General features: G+C 43.5%; 1 protein-coding gene across 1 annotated transcript in view; it reads left to right on the top strand.

Annotated features, from left to right (window-relative positions):
• Nucleotides 1–19690, top strand: part of VPS26A (VPS26 retromer complex component A) — a 260399-nt gene that overhangs the window by 233634 nt on the left and 7075 nt on the right. Inside the window, exon 8 of the mRNA XM_078643202.1 lies at nucleotides 7018–7160. Coding sequence (XP_078499328.1) covers nucleotides 7018–7160 — 143 coding nt within the window. The remainder of the gene's footprint in view (nucleotides 1–7017; nucleotides 7161–19690) is intronic.

Genomic DNA, 19690 nt, shown 5'->3' with positions numbered 1-19690 from the left:
AAAACTAGACAATGTGTATTTTCCGGTTTAGCGACAGGAAACAAAGGATTGTTCATTGGTGAGGTGCATTTTTCAATGACCCCCTGGTATTCAAGTTGAGCTAAGATTTCCCTGACCTGTTTTTTAGCTTCTTGCTTTATAGGATATTGCCTCTGAGCATTAGGAGAAACTTTTAACGCGATCACCTAGTAGGTTGAGGTCTCATCCCACCCTGCATGATTTTGTACAATGCTGGAGCTTGGGCTACTGCCTTCTCCTGCGCATAAGTATGTTTTAAGTGAACAGGAACATAGTTGGAAAATGCAGGAAAAATTATACTTTCTCCCCTGGGGTACTCCATAACGAATGCAGGCGGACAATCTTGATCTGCTAACAGGATGTCATAACCAGATAAGTTCTTCCAAAAAAGAGCTTTCACTTTCCTGGGCTTGCCACCCTCCAGCCGGAGTGTTACTTCATATGACCTATGTGGGACGCTCACGCTGGTGTCTGGTGTTTCCACTGTGATGTAATCATTCAACTCCGCTGTCACCAAAAATTTCTTCAGGTTCAGAAGTTGTGTCCTCAGAATTCTGGGCATGTCTGATTTTCAGACAAGCAATTTCTTTTTCTTAAATTGAGGTTTTGGATTTTGCTTATCTTCTTTTTTTAGAAGTAAAGCCTTGAGCACGCTGCTTGTCTCTGGACTGTGTGCGCTCCTCTCTATTTTCTGACCATCCGTCCCTTTCGGAGCTTTTCTTCAAGCCCTGAAAGGAACGATCCTGATACCTGTCAGGTTTCCTAATATTATCCCTATTCCTGAGTTTATACCTCTTTTCAGAGGGCGCCTGTGGAGGAGACCTACATCGGGACTGAGATCTTTTGTCTTTAGAGTTTTCTTTTTTATTATCCCACTTCTTTTTAGAAGAAGTAGGCGCTTGTTTAAAATGATCCTTCTCAGGACTGCCCTGTAGTTGAGGTTATAATGCTTTTCCCTCCAAACTATCTCTGCCTAGTTCTGCGTATGCAGTTTCAATTATTTTGGGTAGTTTAGCCTCCTGATCTACTGGTGAGAACTCCCGTAAGGCGTTGGCGGATTGCCAATGATGCTGCGTTCCCTTTAATATTAGCTAGTATCATGACTGACACCTGGTTGCAATTATTTAATAACTTCATCCCTAAGTTTAGGGCAGATTCTGCTCCATAGTCCTTTTGTATTTGTCTTATTACATCTGGTACTACTGCTAATGAAGGAATACCATGTGTTCTGGTATATATGGCAGCAAACAAAGACTGTACCCCAAGAGGTGCAATCCTCTAACTGTGGTGTAATCCCCATGCGCAAACAGATTGTTAACATTCTGTGTTTTTCAAATGGTGTTGTATTTGTAAATACTGCTTCTAACTGGGTTATCTTTTGAGCTAGCCAGAAAGGAATTTGTTCATGTTTTGTGGGCACTTTGCCCATTACCGCATGTAATGTTTGTGGAGTAATTTTAGTACTTGAGCTCTGTGTAGGAGCTGCAGAGTTGTAATTACTGTTGGTTTGACCGCTAGTGTCCTTAAGACAAAATGTGTCCTGTTTCTGAAGAGTTTTATCAACTCTTTGAGTTGAACAAGTAGTTCATCATGAGGCATTGTGTCAATATCTGGATGTGGTGCATAGGTCGCTAATATCGGCCATGTTGCTCCTGGTCTTCCTAAAGGACCGAGCCTTGCTCTTGTTTTTATGTGGGGTAGGGCCCCATTAAACTAGAAAATATGTTCCTGGAAAGGAAGCGGAATCTCAATCTCCTCCAATGGAGTGTTAGCCGCTGGAACTTCTTTATGTGTGTAATAATGTTCATAGTTTTATTACTGCATCTGCTTCTGGGAATGTAACCCATGAGTAGAATACCTCTGTTCTGAAATCTTCATGTGCCTCTATCACAAATATTAATACACCTCCTCTAGGTGGTAACCCATGTTTGAGTAGTTTAACTGTCAAGGTTTGTCTTACTTTGGGTGCAATATGTATTGCATTTGCATCTTCCTCACCAGACCGATGAAGTCCCTGGGCTAAATCGTCTATTGGGTGTAAGTTCCTCTCCTCGTCCGCCATTGTGTTTAAGACACAGAATTACCGTACAAGGAAATTATGCAAAGGTTTTATGCACAATTTTGGGAATATTTCTTTTCAAGCTTGAATAACCAACAGCCAGTACATAGGGTATCTCGCCTACTCAGCTGTGACGGAGTGTTTTCTCACCTATCCAGACGGCTCCGGGTTTTATAAGTAGGGTCTGTGAGAAGAAGCACGACTGAGCTACTCAGATTCTACTGTTGAGTATGTGCGCCATGTATTTACCACATTTGGCAAACCATGTTTGACACGTTGTGTGCCATTAAACCACGTTGGGGCACCACGTAGTGTAGTCTCAAAAAGTAGCCTGTCATGCACGACCTACGACGATTACGGATAACATGTATTGTGGGTTTGGTGTTGGACATACTCTGTGTACACACCCCGCAGCATATATTAGCCTATGGTTCGCATTAGCTAGCTCACAGTGCCACTAGAATCTTCTGTTATCAGAGAGATTTGTTTGTGCAACTTTAGAACACAATAACCTCAGACTCGTGGAAACAATATACTACTTTTCACCCAGTCACTCATGCTTGCTTGTTTTTGCTCTCAGAGAGATGCAGAGAAGAAACAGTTGTACGTGTTTACAATAAGAATTTATTGTACAGTAGTTCTTTTTGCATGTAGAATAAGTGTGCTGTTACAACTGTAACACAGTAGCAGAGATATAGAGCCAGCAGTACAGTGAATAAGAAGAAATAGTATTGTTCTACCATTTTGCAACGGTCTTGGACCTATACATGAAAATAAAATGCATTTATAAAATAAAGTGCGTATTCCTAAGATGCCTGACTAGATGTACCTAAGTGTACCTAGCATGTGAGTAGGTGCGAAAGAGCGAATGAGCCTAATAGCCTAGAATCTAAGAGCAAGAATCCCGCTAGGATTTAATCCAACCCCCATACCTGAATAGTGAGAGTCTGGGACTCCGTCCTGGTCTCGAGATGGACACCTGCAAGGGATCGTCACACCACTGTCAGCTGGAGCGATGTCATGCCGGAGCCGCAGCATCTCTGGTCAGTGTGTTGACCTTGAAGTCTCAGTCCCTCCTGCTTACTGATAGCAAGAGGTGCTGTATTTATACAGTCTATGTGCGTGTCTTGTTCAGTATGAGGATGACGTTTGCGGATTAAACCATGTGCGTCAATTGGAGAGATGAAGTGTACCTCCTGGAGAGTGTACTCATTAATTATTCATATGTACTAAGGTTGACGTCTTAGCAGTATCGATCGGGCAGAACCCACCCTCGCCATGAACTAGGCGAAAGGTTTCGTCCATAAAAGGCTGCATACCTTATAAGACGTTATGTCCATACAAGGCAGTCTTTCCTTATTTGGAGTTATGTCCTTTTAAGGCTCGTTCATTTGAAATGACGGGAGCTGATGAAGGGAAAGTGTACGATGTTCCCTAGACCTATATTTGGGTACCGATATCGAATATAACACCAGGGGCTGACCTGTGGCCAGAGATGCCAATTGGGTTAGTGTGGGAAAAGAACACAGACCCTGGGAACCTGATTGGCAGGGACCAGGGTACATCAAGTGAAAGTGCATCAGTAATCAGGCAAAAAGTGTGTGTGGGGGGGGGGGGGCGTTACTGCAACAGAAACTCACTTTCTTACAGGCACCTCTGCAGCAGCAGACATTTTGCCTTGGCCTCTATGTTGGGCAATGTCACTACCTCAGTATAATCCGAGGACATGTTAAAATATAAAGTTTTCTCAAATAAAATAATTCTCACTGATAAAACTTCTTTGGACAAGCATGTGGAGAAAACATCCATGAATCCTTTGTTCCATGCGCTGGTATATGAACATGTTAATTTTCTAAACACAATACATGTTTTCTTACCGATCATTACAGTCCATGAGTCCAAAGAGCCGCCCTCTGGTTGCTTGCTCAACAGGGGAAAGGGACGAAAAGGGGTATTGCCCACATTATCTTGCTTACTTGGTACAGGAGGGTCTTGCGGAGCTCATGAGAGGTGCTGAAGTGTCTTTTCCGGGCCGCTCTCCATCACTTGGGGCCCCCCTTACACACACATCGAGCAGCTGCTGGAGGGAGGAAGTGAGGGAAACAGGAAAAGCAGCAGCAGCTGAAGTACACTTGAAAGGCGTGGCATCCAGGGGGAGATTAGGTAAAGGTAAACAAATCTCTTAGCAACTCAGACAGGACTAAAACCCTAAAAATGCAAAAGCAAGCTAGCATTTCGTGTAAGGCAACGCCAAAATCTTTTCTCTGTGGCGCTTTTAAGGTTCCTGAAAATATAAGTCCACTGCTATTATCTTTCTTCCTCCTGCATACATACAGGAATGGCTTGTGTACTTGATCTTTCCATACAGCTCCCATACGTGTTAAAATGCTTGAAAGTAACAAACTGAAAAGAATACATATTTTTTCCTATAGACATGATGGTGAAAACCTGAACTTCTTGAAACCACAGACAATAATTTAAAATGATGGACACGTTCTTAGTGGAAGTTTGTTGGAAGTCACCTATGTTAAAAGCTTACATTTCCCCGAGCCAGGTATGATTGCGTTTATCTACTCCTTTTTGTGGATTCGAGTAAGCCTATTATTGGCCATATACCTTAAACTTCAAACCTTCGTATGTGTTTCTGAAGAAAAAAGAACTAGGAGAGAAGCCATGCTTTCGAGCAAGCATTGCTGAAAGACCCTAATATTACTGAGCAAAGACACCTGAGTGAGCCTCCTATATCGCGTAAACGTCTGAAACGATTCTGTCAGTGCCAAGCCGACTAGAAACATAGTCTAAGAAATGTTCCTCTCTATAACCATTACTGAGTGACTGCTTGGAAATTTTGTGTGGCACAGCTGACGTCATGCAGGCTGCATTCCCTAACCTCCCAAACCCCACTTACGTTGTTTCAGGGCCTGCAATTTTTTCTCCAGTTGAGCTTTCGTGTATATGGCATATATGTTTACCAGAATGTAAAGAAACGAATCAGACTGGATGAGCACTCACACCTAGCACAGGATGCCTAGGTTACCACCGCTTTCCAGTTTACATTCAAGGTTTGATTTGTTCTGTATAATTTCGCAGCAGAGGTTCTCGTTAAAGCACTTTGTGTTATCCGAGTTCTCCTCACGTTCGGTGATGCAGGTTTGTCGAAGAGTCACTGACAACAGCTTCTCATACACGACAATAGATTGGACGTGAAGCTCTGCTGCAAAATCTGGGATATCTGCTTGGTGTCCATGGCCACAAACCAGCGGCCTGCTGGTAGTGCCCTCTGAAGCCTAGGGGCCAAAGAGGAAGATACCGAAAGAGTCATTAGCATGCGCGATGGCTGGAACCAATGACCGGGCTGGAAGCAATGACCGGGCTGGAAGCGGGTACGTGCAACGTTGGGCGAGGGGAGAACAGTCTGCAAAAGCATGCACTCGTTTAGATTGCTACAGATTACATGAAAAAAATAGAGAGAAGGGGCTGGACAGATGAGGTGGCGAAAGGCGAGAACTGCTGAACTTGGAGCTGGGGAGCCAAGTTCGAGTCCTGGTACGGCTCACAAGCATTCTTGAAATGCTTGCTTTAAAAGTTTGAATAAAGGACATCTGAGAAAGCTGAAAAAAGAGCTGTGGGAAAGCACGCTTTAAATGCGTTCAGTCGTCAGACAAAGCAAAGAAACGCCGCTGTGCAGCCTTAAGCAAATAAAAGAAGTTCCCATCATAGCAGGTGGATAAGAGGGAGTACTAGACTATTGGAGACTGATAAGAAGAAACAACAAGAAATAGAACGCCTACAATCAATAGAAATGAGGAAATGTAAAGTGACAAGTACATGGACCAAAAAGAAGTGAAGGTGGGACGTAAGTCCTTTTTAAGATATATTAAATACAGTAGATTTCACATGCACAGTCAAGTCTCTGTGCAGGCGAAACCTAAAAACTCAGGGTAGCCTAGAAAATGCCAAATGCAGGGCAAAAAAAGCTCTTCTGACCCAGGACTGTGTTCCCATGAGCATCCCTCAGTGATATTCACATTTACTTGGATTAGGCCTCTGAGGTCCCTAGACCTTATGACGCTAACAGTGTCTGAGCAAGGCAAACCCTGGCAAACTGTTGCAGCAGGTGGGCTGCACTGCCTCTTGAGATCTATGGCATGGATGACTGCTGAAGGAGAAAGATGGATGCAGCATTGCAGACTGATTTGAAGCATTCTTTGAAAGCATGAGAACCACCCTGACTAGTCCCAAGTATCTTTGAGTGCTACCTGTTGAAGGCCGTCTCTACAGGCATTCAGAGCCAATGTATTGTTCCTTTTTTGCATTGCATTAGTCATGACGGCTTCTACTGAGCTGCCAAGTAGGCTGCTTTTCAACCATTCTGTAAACATAAAAGTTGTACAAAAGCTTGCAATTGCATATTCAGTTTGGGTGCATTTTACTTAAAATATATAACTGATTTGGCTACGATGTGGGTTGTCTATACTGTAGGCTACATGGACTGTTATCCCATGAATGAGGGTGTGGGGGACTGGGCTACTTTCAGTACCTTTTACAAGTTGTCTCGAGTATCACCAGGCTTCTAACTGCTAGTTCTGTTCAGTCTATAACCTCCAATAGAATAACGAGTAGGACTCCAGATCACTCGGTTGCCAACAGGGCCTGGGCAATGGTGGGCCTTGGCAGCACTCCATTTCGTCAAGAGGCAAACTTGTGCACTAGTTCCACAGCTGAATATCTCAAGAATATAGTGGAAGGATATAATAGACTACAAACACAGAAATCATTATGGTGAGTAACTATTTTTATTTTATGAGCACAACAGTCATGAGTTCTTACAACAGGAAACTGCTTGTCTGAGACTGCCAAATTATGCATTTCGGTTTAACTGTGTAGGGTTACTGTATTGTAAGTTAAATGATCTATTTCTTATTTCTTTTTTTTTTTAGGTGAATCAATTCCAATTAGACTGTTCCTAGCAGGATATGACCCAACTCCAACAATGAGAGATGTCAACAAAAAGTTTTCTGTGAGATATTTTTTGAACTTGGTATTAGTAGATGAAGAAGATAGACGCTACTTCAAACAACAGGTATGCTGTCACACACAGTATTTTACATGTGTATTTTGTTGTGTGACAAAGGCTCAACCCTAAGCATTTTTTTTGTGTGGATATTTCGATATTCAGACCCTTATAATATTTTATAAACATTTAGTTCAGGAATTACTAGAGAACTGAGCTTACCACCTTATTGCTAGCAAATTATTGGATATTTAGTACTTGGGGATTGAATGCAAGGCCATGTGGGTCTGTATAGAAGGTGTAAAGTCCTACTTTCTCTGTTGTAATTTCACTAGGACTAACTGACCTGTTTTAATTCACCCTCTCACATCTACACACACTAGGCCCCTCAACCCCACTGCACCCACCGGTAGGAACAAAAGATCCCCGTCAAAGAGCCCCGTACTACGTGCACGTCCGGTATTGAAGCTCCCACCTGACATGGGGCAGGCTCATATGATGAAGCATAACACCTAGCTTGCTAGGTGTGTGAGAGCCCTAGTTCCAACAAGGGAATTCCCCCCTTCATATTTTCCCATCTCCTAGATGGTACAACCAGTGTGTGGCGTTAACTCCCCACCAACATTTTCCCATTATTTACTCAGTCCTTGAGGAATTTCATACTCTCTTTTGTACCATGGACAGCCTTGCCATATGCCACACTCAATGAGAAGGGATGAGGAGAGAATTACCCTTTACCTCCACTGATTAGTGTATAGGTCCTTGATGTATCCCAAAAAGATAAAGCTGATATGGATTTGGACTGAAATGAATCAAATGCATTAATCAAATGCCTGCTCAAAGTCCACTAGAACTAATGCACTAGCACCGTCCACAGTGTGAGCCTGGGACAAGGCTACCTGAACTAGTTTATGGCAGTGTTGGGTACTCCATCTATCAACCCATTTTGGTCCTTGTGAATTAGGTAACAGGTAATTTTCATCACTCTGTTGGCCAGAACGTTTGCCAGTATTTTGGTCTTCATGTTAATCAGTTAAATGCCCTGGTATGTTGCAAAGCTTGCAGGAGCTCTATTGGGCTTTTGTATAACAGTAACAGTTGTGCCTTGAAAATCATATGGCAGTGAGCCCATGTTCAGGTTGCTTTCGTACAGCGTCAAAAGGTGAGGGGAAAGGATCACAGCATATTTTTTATATAGGTCTGGAGGAAGACCATTAAAGCCTTGAGTTTTTCTAGTTGACGTGCCTTCCAATGCCTATTGTATTTTCTCTACAATCAGGGGGAAGTTTAGAGCTGCTTGGGCTTCATTGGATACTTTAGGCAGTGGGTAGGTCACCTGTGATGGGATTCTCCAATTCTCCAATTCAGCATGAGGGAGATTACTCTGGTGAGTCAAAAGAATTAGCTATCTCAATTGGGATAGGGCTCATGCCACCCTGGGGTATCTCGATGTTAGCTAATAGGTCCCAAAAGCGTGACCTTTGGCTTTGCCAATGCTTGTTTTCCTTTTTCCATGCCACAACAATATTATTTTGTAACATAGCGAGCGACCTTGGTAGGTGAGGGAAAATCCGCTCAGAGGCCAATAGGAGTGCAACAAGCACGCTTTACGCTAGCAGTTTGCAACTTGTGCCCAATTAAAGGCTGTACTCAATGTAATCGACATGTGGGTGGAGATAAAATCCCTCTTTTAGTAATACTTCGTTTTAGGCATGTGAGCTGTAGATCACATGCTTTGTATGCTCCTGCCATCTAGTGTTGGGTCTGGATGTTTGCAAGTTGTTTTTCTTCAAAGAAGTCTTTCCAGTCTCGAGGTATGTGACTCCTCCTTCCGATGATAGTGCGCATGGGCATCGACTCCATTATTAGATTGTTTTTTTCCGCCATCGGGTTCGGATGTGAATTGCTGCTCTCCTTTTCGACACAGTTTCTCTGGTTGCCCTCGGTGCGCAATCCACTTACCCTCAACGGTATTGTTTTCGATTGCGTATTTCCCTTTCTCTGCGTATCGTAGTTAATACAAAAACTCCTTTCGATTGAGAAACTCGTGGAAGGCCGCCGGGCCTACCCGCACCGGTCCGCCTTGCAGACGATGGAATGAACTCCATTAAAATGTTGCCCTCTATGCCACGCGAAGTTCCTGCGCACTGACTCAGACGAAGTGTGCAACTTGTGCTTCTCTCCGGAGCACAACGAACAGGAATGCGACGTGTGTAAATCTTTCTGTTCGAAGAAAACGCTCAGCGACTGTCGGGCACGATATTGAGACATGCAGAGTCAGAACATCAGCTCCATTCCGCACCTCTTCGGAGAAGATTTCGAACAAGAAACCGGCTATGCCATAGGGTCCAAGGAAGAACAAGAGGAGCCTATCTCCGTCTCAGATATGGATGAAGACATTCTGCAAGGTCAGCGTATCGTGAGTACCGATCCTCCTTTCCCCAAAGTCCAACTCAGCCAAAGAAAACGGCTCCGGTCCCACCTCCCCCTTCGGGCCATTGTCGGCACCAAGAACATGTTTCCAACGCCCCGTTTTCGGGCTCTGCACCGAAACATACGTCAAAAACTTCCTGCTCGAGGTCAAGTCATCCACACTCAGACGCTGTGCCAAATCCTTTGGGGTCAAAACTTAAACTGGTCTCGGGCCCAACTCCTTTGACGCCAAAACAGTCATCGGATCCGAAATCCTTGGCACCCAAGACACCAGCACCGAAAACCACAGCACTGAAACATAAAGATGCTTCAGTACCACCAAAGGAGCCCCGTTTTGACGTACCACCTTCAAAACAAGACGCGAAACAAAAGGAGCTTTACATTAATCAAAAAACTTGACATATTGCGGCCAAATTGCCACTCAAACGCAAATCTGAATCAGAGGAAGCCTATCACATTCCTTTAAAAAGGAAACATGTTGGTACTAACACTTCTCCTCCTCCTCCTCCATTACCTCCTTTCACAGAAACACAGCATTTGCTCATTACTCCTACTAATTGGACACCACCACATACACCTGATGATCAGGACGATGGGGATGGGGGCAATGATTCTTCACCTGCAGACCCCTGGAAAGATTATAATACAGACTCTCCCACAGATAATGATCATGACCTTTATCCTACCTAACCTTCTCCACCAGATGACAACGTAGGTTACCTAGAGCTATTAAGCAGAGCTGTTGAATATCATGGGGTACAATTACATAAAGAATCCCTAGAGGAGGATTTCCTGTTTGAAACTGTTAGTAGTTCCCAAAGATCCACAGACACACTCCGGAATGCTCAAAGGTATGTTAAGATATGTGGATGACATATTTAAGGATCCTGTTCATGCACGTATTCTTACCCCCAGGATAAACAAAAAATATAAACCTGCACCATCAGACCCAGTTTTCATCTAGGGCCAGTTATCGTTCGACTATATAGTGGTTTCTAATGCCCGTTAACGGGCCAATTCTCAGACGTCAGGAGATGCTCCACCTCAGACAAAGAGTCTAAGCTGATAGACGCCTCTGGAAAGAGAGTAACCTCCCAAGCTGCAAATGACTGGTGCATTGCTAATACCCAGGCTCTTTTAGCCAGGTATGTTAGAGCACATTGGGACGAAATGAAGCAATTGCTCCAATTCCTGCCTGGTGAGCATAGTTCCAGAGCTCAAGACCTAGTACAAGAGGGAAAGCTCATCTCTAATTCTTCCATTAGGTGTGCGTTAGATGCAGCTGGCACTGCGGCTAGAGACTTAGAAGACATGCATGGCTAAGAATTTCAGCGTTTAATCCAGAAGTTCAAGCTTCTATTCTTAACCCACCATTTGACAAACAGCACCTCTTTGGTCCTTTAGTAGACACATCTTTAGAGAAAATAGAAAAGGATACCGACGTGGCAAAATCTATGGGAACTCTTCAGTACCCTCCTAGTCATGGTGCCTTTTGGCGCACCTTCTACCGTGGGGGTTGCAAGAAAATCTCTACAGACACTGATTCTACACCGTACAAAGCCCTCTGTTTCCTGGGGTTTCTTTAGAGGAGGATACAGAGGCAACCATGGCAGAGGTAGAGGTTCCAACACACGCACATACCCCTCAAAGAACAAGCAGTGACTTGCCTACACTCCCGATCATTTAACACCTGTCGGGGGGCGTCTTTCACAATTCCTACCCGTTTGGCAATCAATAACTACAGACAAAAGGGTGCTAGGAATTATCTGTCCTGGGTATTGCCTGGAGCTTACCAACACTCTTCCCAACATTCCCCTACGTTCACACAAAATGTCACCAGCGCATCTACACCTCCTCAAGAAAAGAGGTTCAGTCTCTTCTACTAAAGGCAGCGCACCCAAACCAACGGACCACGCACGCAACCTGGGCTTCATCCTGGACTCCTCCCTCTCGATGACCAGACCAGTCAATGCCGTCTCCTCGTCATGCTTCAACATCCCACGCATGCTCCGTAAGATCTTCCGATGGATCCCCACCGAAACCAGGAAAACGGTCACCCAGGCTCTCGTCACCAGCCGTCTGGACTACGGAAACACCCTCTACACCGGAACCACAGCCAAACTACAGAAGAGACTCCAATGCATCCAGAACGCCTCCGCACGACTCATCCTGGACATCCCCCGGCACAGCCACATCTCCGGGCACCTGAGAGACCTGCACTGGCTCCCCGTCAACAAGAGAATCACATTCCGACTTCTCACCCATGCACACAAGGCTCTCCACGACCTGGGCCCCAGGTACCTCAACAACCGCCTGACCTTCTACACTCCCACCCGCCAGCTTCGATCAACCAGCCACGCCCTCGCCGCCGTCCCACGCATCCGAAGAGCCACCATGGGAGGAAGATCCATCTCCTAACGTGCAAGCCAAGACATGGAACACCCTCCCCATCCACCTCCGACAGACCCAAGACCACCTCTCCTTCAGGAAGCAACTCAAGACCTGGCTGTTCGAGCAGTAGCAGACCCCCCCTGCGCCTTGAGACCCTCCGGGTGAGTAGCGCGCTATATAAATTTCTTGATTGATTGATTGATTGATAGAGCCCATATCACTACAATACCAGGGGTATGCATTCATTTCGTCCCTTTACTTTTTCATACTCAAAAAGGATGGTTCTCTCAGACCTATTATAGACCTCAGATAATTAAATATTTACATACAATCAGATCATTTTCATATGGTGACGCTTCAATAAGTGCTCCCACTTCTACAGCAGGGCGACTTTGTCTACTCTAGACTTAAAGAATGTGTATTTCCACATTCCAGTACATCCAGCTCTTCACAACATTCTCAGATTTGTGGTAGTGTGGCAGCATTACCAGTTTAAAGGACTCCTCTTCGGAGTCGCCACTGCCCCCTGAGTATTTACAAAATGTCTAGGAGTAGTCGCTGCTCACCTACGAATACAACACATTCGTGCCTTCCCCTTCTTGGACGACTGGCTCATCGAAACCAGTATGTACCTAAAGTGTCTCCATCACACTCGCATAATACTGCTGTTACTGCACCAACTGGGGTTTACAGTCAATGTGTTGAAGTTGGATCTTCAACCTTCCAACACTCAAAACTATCTACGAGCTACTTAAGATACTCAAAGAGCTTTGGCTTTCCCCAATGCAGCCAGAATTCGCAATATTCAGGCTCTAATTCTTCAGTTTCAGCCCTCTCACTCACTATCGGCTCTAGTGTATATGCAGATGCTGGGAATTATGGCCTCTTGCATCATGATTGTTCCCCATGCCAGGCTTCACATGCCTCCCCTTCAGGAATGCTTAGCAAGTCAGTGGAACCAGTTGCAGGGTATCTTAACCCATCTAGTGTTGGTAAACCGCCGTACTTGTCTCTCTCTGCAGTAGTGAAACATAGAAAATGTGTCAAAAGGAAGGCCCTTCATATACCCTGTTTAACAGATAATACTAACAACAGACCTCACTGGTTGGGGAGCTCATCTCCAGAATGACACAATTTAAGGCTTACGGAGTCAAAAGCAAAAAAGCTCTCCACTTATATCATCTAGAGCTGCTAGCAGTATTTCTAGCGCTCAAAGCCTTTCAAACTCACCTTGTAGACAAAGCGGTCCTGTTCCGCACCAACAACTTGACAGCTATGTATTATATACAAAAACAAGGGGACACACTCTCTCCAACTGTCACACCTACCTCAAGACATTTGGAAATGGGCCCATACATCACAAAATCTATCTCCAAGCAGAACACCTCCCATGAGTAAACAATCAGATTGCTGACCTTCTCAGCAGACCGAGGCAGCAAATCCACGAGTGGGAACTTCACCCTTAAGTTCTCCTCCCATACTTTCAAAGTTGAGGGTTTCCTCGAATAGATCTTTTCGCCACACATGAAAACACAAAATGCCCAAACTTCGCCTCCAGGTATCTACACCCGCTCTCCAAAGGCAATGCACTATGGATGCACTGGTCAGGGATATTTGCCTATGTTTTTCCACCTCTCATTCCATCAGTGGTTCGGTAACTCAGGCAAACATCCTTCACACTGATTTTAGTAGCTTCCACATGGGCCCATCAACCTTGGTTCACAACCTTGTTGGAGCTATCAGGAGTTCCACATCAAAAGCTGCATCACACATCCAATCTCCTCACACAGAGCCATGGAGAAATCAGACATCCAGATCCCAAAGAACTCAACCTAGTCATCTGGCTCCTGAAGTCATAGAGTTTGGTTATCTGAATCTTACACCAGACTGTATGAACATTATTAGAGAGGCCAGAACACCTAATACAAGAGCTTGTTATGCAGCTATTGTAATAATATCAATCCTTTTGATGCTACCGTACAAAATATCATTAGTTATTTGTTATACTTGCAGCGGTCAGAATTAGCTTACACTTCTATCCGCCTACATCTCGCTGCCATAGCTGCGTATTTACCAAATAGGCAACACTTATCCCTCTTTAGAGTACCAGTTACCAAAGCTTTTATGGAAGTACTAAAAGAGTTATACGCCTAAGACTTCCACCTGCCCCAGTGTGGAATCTTAACATAGTCCTCACATGAGTAATGGGCCCACCTTTTGAACCCATGCATAAATTTGAACTGCAATTTCTCCTCATTGCAATTACTTCACTGAGGAGAGTGGGTGAGTTACAGGCACTAACCATAGAAGAACCCTTTTTCCATCTTCACAAAGACAAAGTGGTTCTTTGTACCAACCCTAAATTTCTACCTAAAGTAGTTTCTGCCTTTCACATCAATCAATTGGTTGAGTTACCTGTGTTTTTTCCTCAACCAGATTCAGTGCCAGAACAAGCTCTACACACTTTAGATGGTAGAAAAGCAAAGCCATTTCGTAAGACTAAACAACTTTTGGTTGCTTTTGCTCCACCTCACCAGGGCAATCCTATATCCAAATCCGGTATTGCTAGATGAATTGCTAAATGTATTTAGACTTGTTATGCAAAAGCAAAGAGAACTTTAAAAATACCCCCTAGAGCGCATTTCACTCACAAAATAGGATCTACTATGGCTTTCTTAGTCAACATCCCCATAGTTGACATTTGTAAGGCTGCAACATGATCTACACCACCCACATTCACGAAACATTATTGTGTAGATGTGTTAGCAAGACAACAAGCTAATGTGGGCCAGGCAGTACTTAGAACACTTTTTCAGACAACTGCAACAGCTACAGGTTAGCCACCGTTTTGGGAGAATACAGCTGTATAGTCTATGCAAAGCATGTGATCTACAGCTCACATGCCTCGAAAGGATAATGTTACTTACCCTGTAAGCATCTGTTCTTGGCATGTAGAGCTGTAGATTCACATGCGCCCACCCGCCTCCCGGGGTACCTGTACTGTTGCAGTTCTCTCTAACTTTATATACATATGCATGGACATCTCCATTCTACACTTCCATTCTCACCCTCTGTGGGAAGACAATCTAATAATAGAGTTGATGCCCATGCGCACTATCACCAAAAGGAGGAGTCTGTTACCTCATGACTGGAAAGACTTCTTCGAAGTAAAACAACTTGCAAACATCTGAACCCAACACTAAATGGCAGGAGAATGCAATGCATGTGAATCTACAGCTCTAAATGTCAAGAACAGATGCTTACTGGGTTAGTAACATTATCCTTGTAACTCTTTATTTTCCTCACATCAATACACAAGCCAGCCCTTAAAAAAATAGGAGCCACATGATAAGTCTGCTCCCCACCCCCATGGTAGCCACCAGTGTAAATGTTGTCGCTGAATGAACCCATGGATGGAGTCAAAGGCTTTGATGCCTGTGCGTTTTGGGGGGGAGGGGTTGTAGCTTTCGTCTTCAATAAATAATGACAAAGTAAAAATTTGAGATAATTGTTATGTAACGTTGAGGACTACATAAAGTCAGATATGTCTTACCAAAGAATCTTAAGTACATCTTAAGACGGTATACTTATTTTTTCATTTCAGTGTGTATTAGCTGTATTTACTCGTTGGGTAAACATGAGTCTGTAAATGGCAAGCACACTTACAGCATCGGTCTAAGATTATACTGTGTGGGCTCTTCCCAAATTAGTTTCACCTATCAAGCCAGTGTAAAAAAAATGATGTGTAATGAATGTGAGTTGTATCCATGTTAAAAAGGTAATTTTTGAAATATTCCAGACACAAAATGCATTCAGTATCACTTTGCATTATGTCATTTCCAGTTGCAGAACTGACCTTTTTGAATTTTTCAATTTCTGGATTAGTGACTGCAACTGATAGCCATCCTTTGTTTTATGAAATTGAGAATATGAAGAGTAAACAAGCACATGTTGGTTAATAAAAATAAAATAAAAAGTCCAAAGTATGCATCTCTCCTGCCCGATAGGCATACCCAATACCTAATTTGTAAACACAAAAAATAAGTGCCAAACCCTTGTCAGGAGGCCGCTGCAGCTTGCACCACCCGTTGCCCCCACTAGCACAGCAAATGACAGTACCATCATATCCAGCCATCACACCCATACAAGTGCGAAAATTCAGACTTTAAATATACATTAAAAATTACTAATACATGCCGCCTAAGCTATTATTATAGCTTCGGGGGACTGGCATTAGTATGTTAATGTATATTTATTTATTAAATAAATGTTATGCTCCAAACAAAATTAAACAAACAGTGCCACCATGTGGCAGGCTGTTATAAGAGTTGTTGACAAGTATGTACTCATGCATTTTCCCTAGAATCATGTTGACAATTAAGAGCGCCCTAGTTTTCTTGCTGGCAGTACAAGAAGGAACAGAAACTGGTATGTTTCAAATTGGAAGAAGTTTGTCTTAAAAAAAATAAGTTGTCTGTCATTTCTAGCAGCATGCTAGCCCCTGGTGAATGCACGCACACAAGCTGGACTGACTCAGCATATCTGCTCTGAGATATCTTGTAGTAGGTCTGTTAAAACATTTTAAAAAATCGCAGCGAAACTAAATATGAATGTTGACTGCCCTTGCTAATGGACCATGATGTTAACAAATTTGAGGTTATACAGGTAAAATATATAAATGAAATTATAGAAGGAGAATGGGCAAAAAGTGAAAAATACAGAAACAATTGTAGCTTTTTTAAAACCTTTTTTCACCTCCTCTTCGGCAGTCAGAAGAATGAAGTGCAAGTATTGATGTCAGTAGAAGTTCTGTCAGCTGGTTGAGATATTTATGCAGTTACACTCATGACATGTACATCAAAGACATTTTCATAATTGTCTGTGAAATATCTAAAGACCCTCAAGTGCTCAGTACCTGATTCTCGTGGAACAAATGTAAGCATAAATTTAAAGTCCATTTGAGAAAAATTATGCTTGAAAACCGTACTTGTATATAAACAGACCGAAGCCTATAGGCACAAATCGTTAATAATTCAATATGCAAGAGTGAAATTTGTCACAACTGACAGTCATGATAGTCAATATGTAGCCTAATAGCTAGAGCGGTCGACCTCGGAGCTGGGGAACCGGGTTCAAGTCTCAACCAAGACGCTCAACATCCTGTGATTCTGGGCAAATCACTAAATCTCCCTGTGCCTAACCAAAAAAAATGAATATGTCCGTCTGAAACAGTGCTCGTGTAAAGTGGTCTTATACCTTCGGGTTTAGTTCGCGCTATATAAAACTCCCGAAACAATATGAGCCTCAAACTATTTTAAGTTGGGAGCTTGCACTTTAAAACCTATTTGGACGTATACAAATCTTTATATGATGGTTCAAAATAATCATTTGATTTTGTGGTTTACACAATAAGAGTAAGTGCACCATTTGTATATATTTGTACATGTTTTTCTAGGTGGTTAAAAATATCAACCTTTGTCCTGTGGAGACCTGAGTGGGTGGCTGAAACGAATTGAAAACCATTGACCTATTCTATTCAGCACTAAAGTATGGAATACATAGATTGGCACATTATAAAAGAGAAGCTGTTAAATTGATCATACTATAGCATACAAAAAAGTAATGAATGGAATGCTGGAATTAATCTCAGCTACTGGAAATCACTCAGGCTGCATCCCAGTCCATCGTTATTTTTTACACTGTGGCATCTCAGTTTGCACCCAGCCATGTGCAAATCAGTCTTTCACCCTGATGCAATCGGAACAGTCCAGCCCAAACTGCCAGGCCAGGTCCTCTCTGAACGGAACACAAGCAACCCAAACACCAGTCCTCTACTGTCTCACTCTGTTTTTAAACCACCAAAGAGGGCCCCAAGAATAAAGCAAATAGGGTAACACCGGAAGGCGATTTTAATTCTTTTTCTGGTCCCATTAACTCACATATGTTGCAGGGAAACTGTAATAATAAAAAAAGACACGATTCCTCCCGGCAAGGCAAAAGTTGGTTTACTGTCGCGACAGGGAGAGTAGCTATCCCAAAATAGGTAAACAGCTGGTCTCAGATGGCTGCTGGAAGGCATCCCCTTAAATAATAGGTTATTCATTAATTACATATTTGTTGCAAAGCATCACATCACCCTATTTATTTGTTTTAAGAGTTTTACATAGTGCCAACTTGACCGGAGGGTATCAAATTGCTGTGCATTTAATGCTGAGAAACATTTACAGACAATATATAGGGAAAATATTAAAGACAATGGTCAAACATGATAATATGTAAACGATGGTTGAGTTGACTGGTTAACAGCAGTGTTTGCAGACAACATTCAATGGAGTAGGAAAATGTAAAGTTCGGAGATAGCATTGGTAGGTTAATTCAAAAGATCGGGAAATGCAGTTGTTCAGGCTCGCCGTTCCTGAACTCGGGTTGGAAGGTGTTGTGAAGGTCGAATTTTTTCATTGTGGCTGTTGAGTTGAGAGCACACATTTCTCCATAGTTTTGGCCAGGAGAGGGAGTTTAGTTATGGGTCTGTAGTGGTTAATGTCGTTCTGGTCAGCGTCTGGATTTTTGATGAGGGGTTGACTTGACTAAGTTTAAGTGAGGCTGGTATCAAGCCGCTGGTTAAGGAGGAGTTAATGATTTTAGTCCATGTTGGAGAGATGGCGTGTCTTTGGTTTTTGACAAGGGATGAGGGAAGGGGGACGTTTGTGTGATGTCGGATTCATGGATGCAAGAATTTTGGTGCATTCTTCAGAGATAGCTTCAAACTTGGTCCACGTTGCATTGTTTTGCATTATTTTTCAGGTTGCATTGTTTAGCGCATTTCTCACAGCGCTTGACAGAATCGTTGGAGGAGTGTAGTAGAAGGAATAGGTTTTCTGTTTAATGATGTTGAAAAGTTCTTTAGGTCTGTTTCTAAAGTGGTCAAGTCGGGCTTGAAAGAACGAGGACTTCTCTTTGTAGATATGTGTTAGAGGCATATGAGCTGCAGATTGTACACTTAGCATTAGATCACCACCTGGTGTTGGGCTCGGATGATTGCACGTTGTTGTCGTCTTGGAAGAAGTCTTTTGTAGTCAAGAGATAGGTGACTCCTCCCTTGGACGATAGTGCGCATGGGCGGCATGGCTCCATCCTTAGATTGTTTTTTTCAGCCACTGGGTTCGGATGAAACTTTTCCGCTCCGGTTCGAAATCTACTTTTCAAGTACTTCGACGCGAAAAAACGTATTCAAACTACTTTCGATATCGATAAACATCGACTCGACTCAATCAGCTCGATTCCAGTCGTCGACGCGGGCCGTTGGGCCTATCCATGCCGTGAAGCCTACACCTCATGGAAAGGATGCCATTCATAAGATGCCCTGAGTGTGGAGCAAAGTTTCCACACAGTAACCATCACAAGGTCTGTAACTTGTGCTTATCGCCAGAACACGACAAATCCAGTTGTACAGCCTGTGCATCCTTTCGATCCAAGAAGACCATTCGAGATCGGAGGGCCCGTCGACACGACATGCAGAGATCGACTTCGGAACCGGTGGATATCTTTGATGAAGATGTTCCGCTCGTCACCGAAGAAGATTCAGACGATTTCCAAATCGTATCCGGGGCAGACGACTCCGATGACTCCATACCATCGGGTCAGCTCGTGAGTACTACTGCCCCATACCCAGCACCCAAATCGAAGGCAAAGGTCAACACTCCGCCTCCGGGGCCCAGTCGCGACCGAAAAATCACTTCGAAAGCCCCGCCTTCGAGCCCGGCTCCAAAGAAAAT

This window comes from Lissotriton helveticus, chromosome 5_1 (assembly GCF_964261635.1).
Source record: "Lissotriton helveticus chromosome 5_1, aLisHel1.1, whole genome shotgun sequence".
NCBI classification, from domain to species: domain Eukaryota; kingdom Metazoa; phylum Chordata; class Amphibia; order Caudata; family Salamandridae; genus Lissotriton; species Lissotriton helveticus.
The sequence above is the reverse complement of the archived record's forward strand: the minus strand, read 5'-3'. Positions and strand labels throughout refer to the sequence as shown.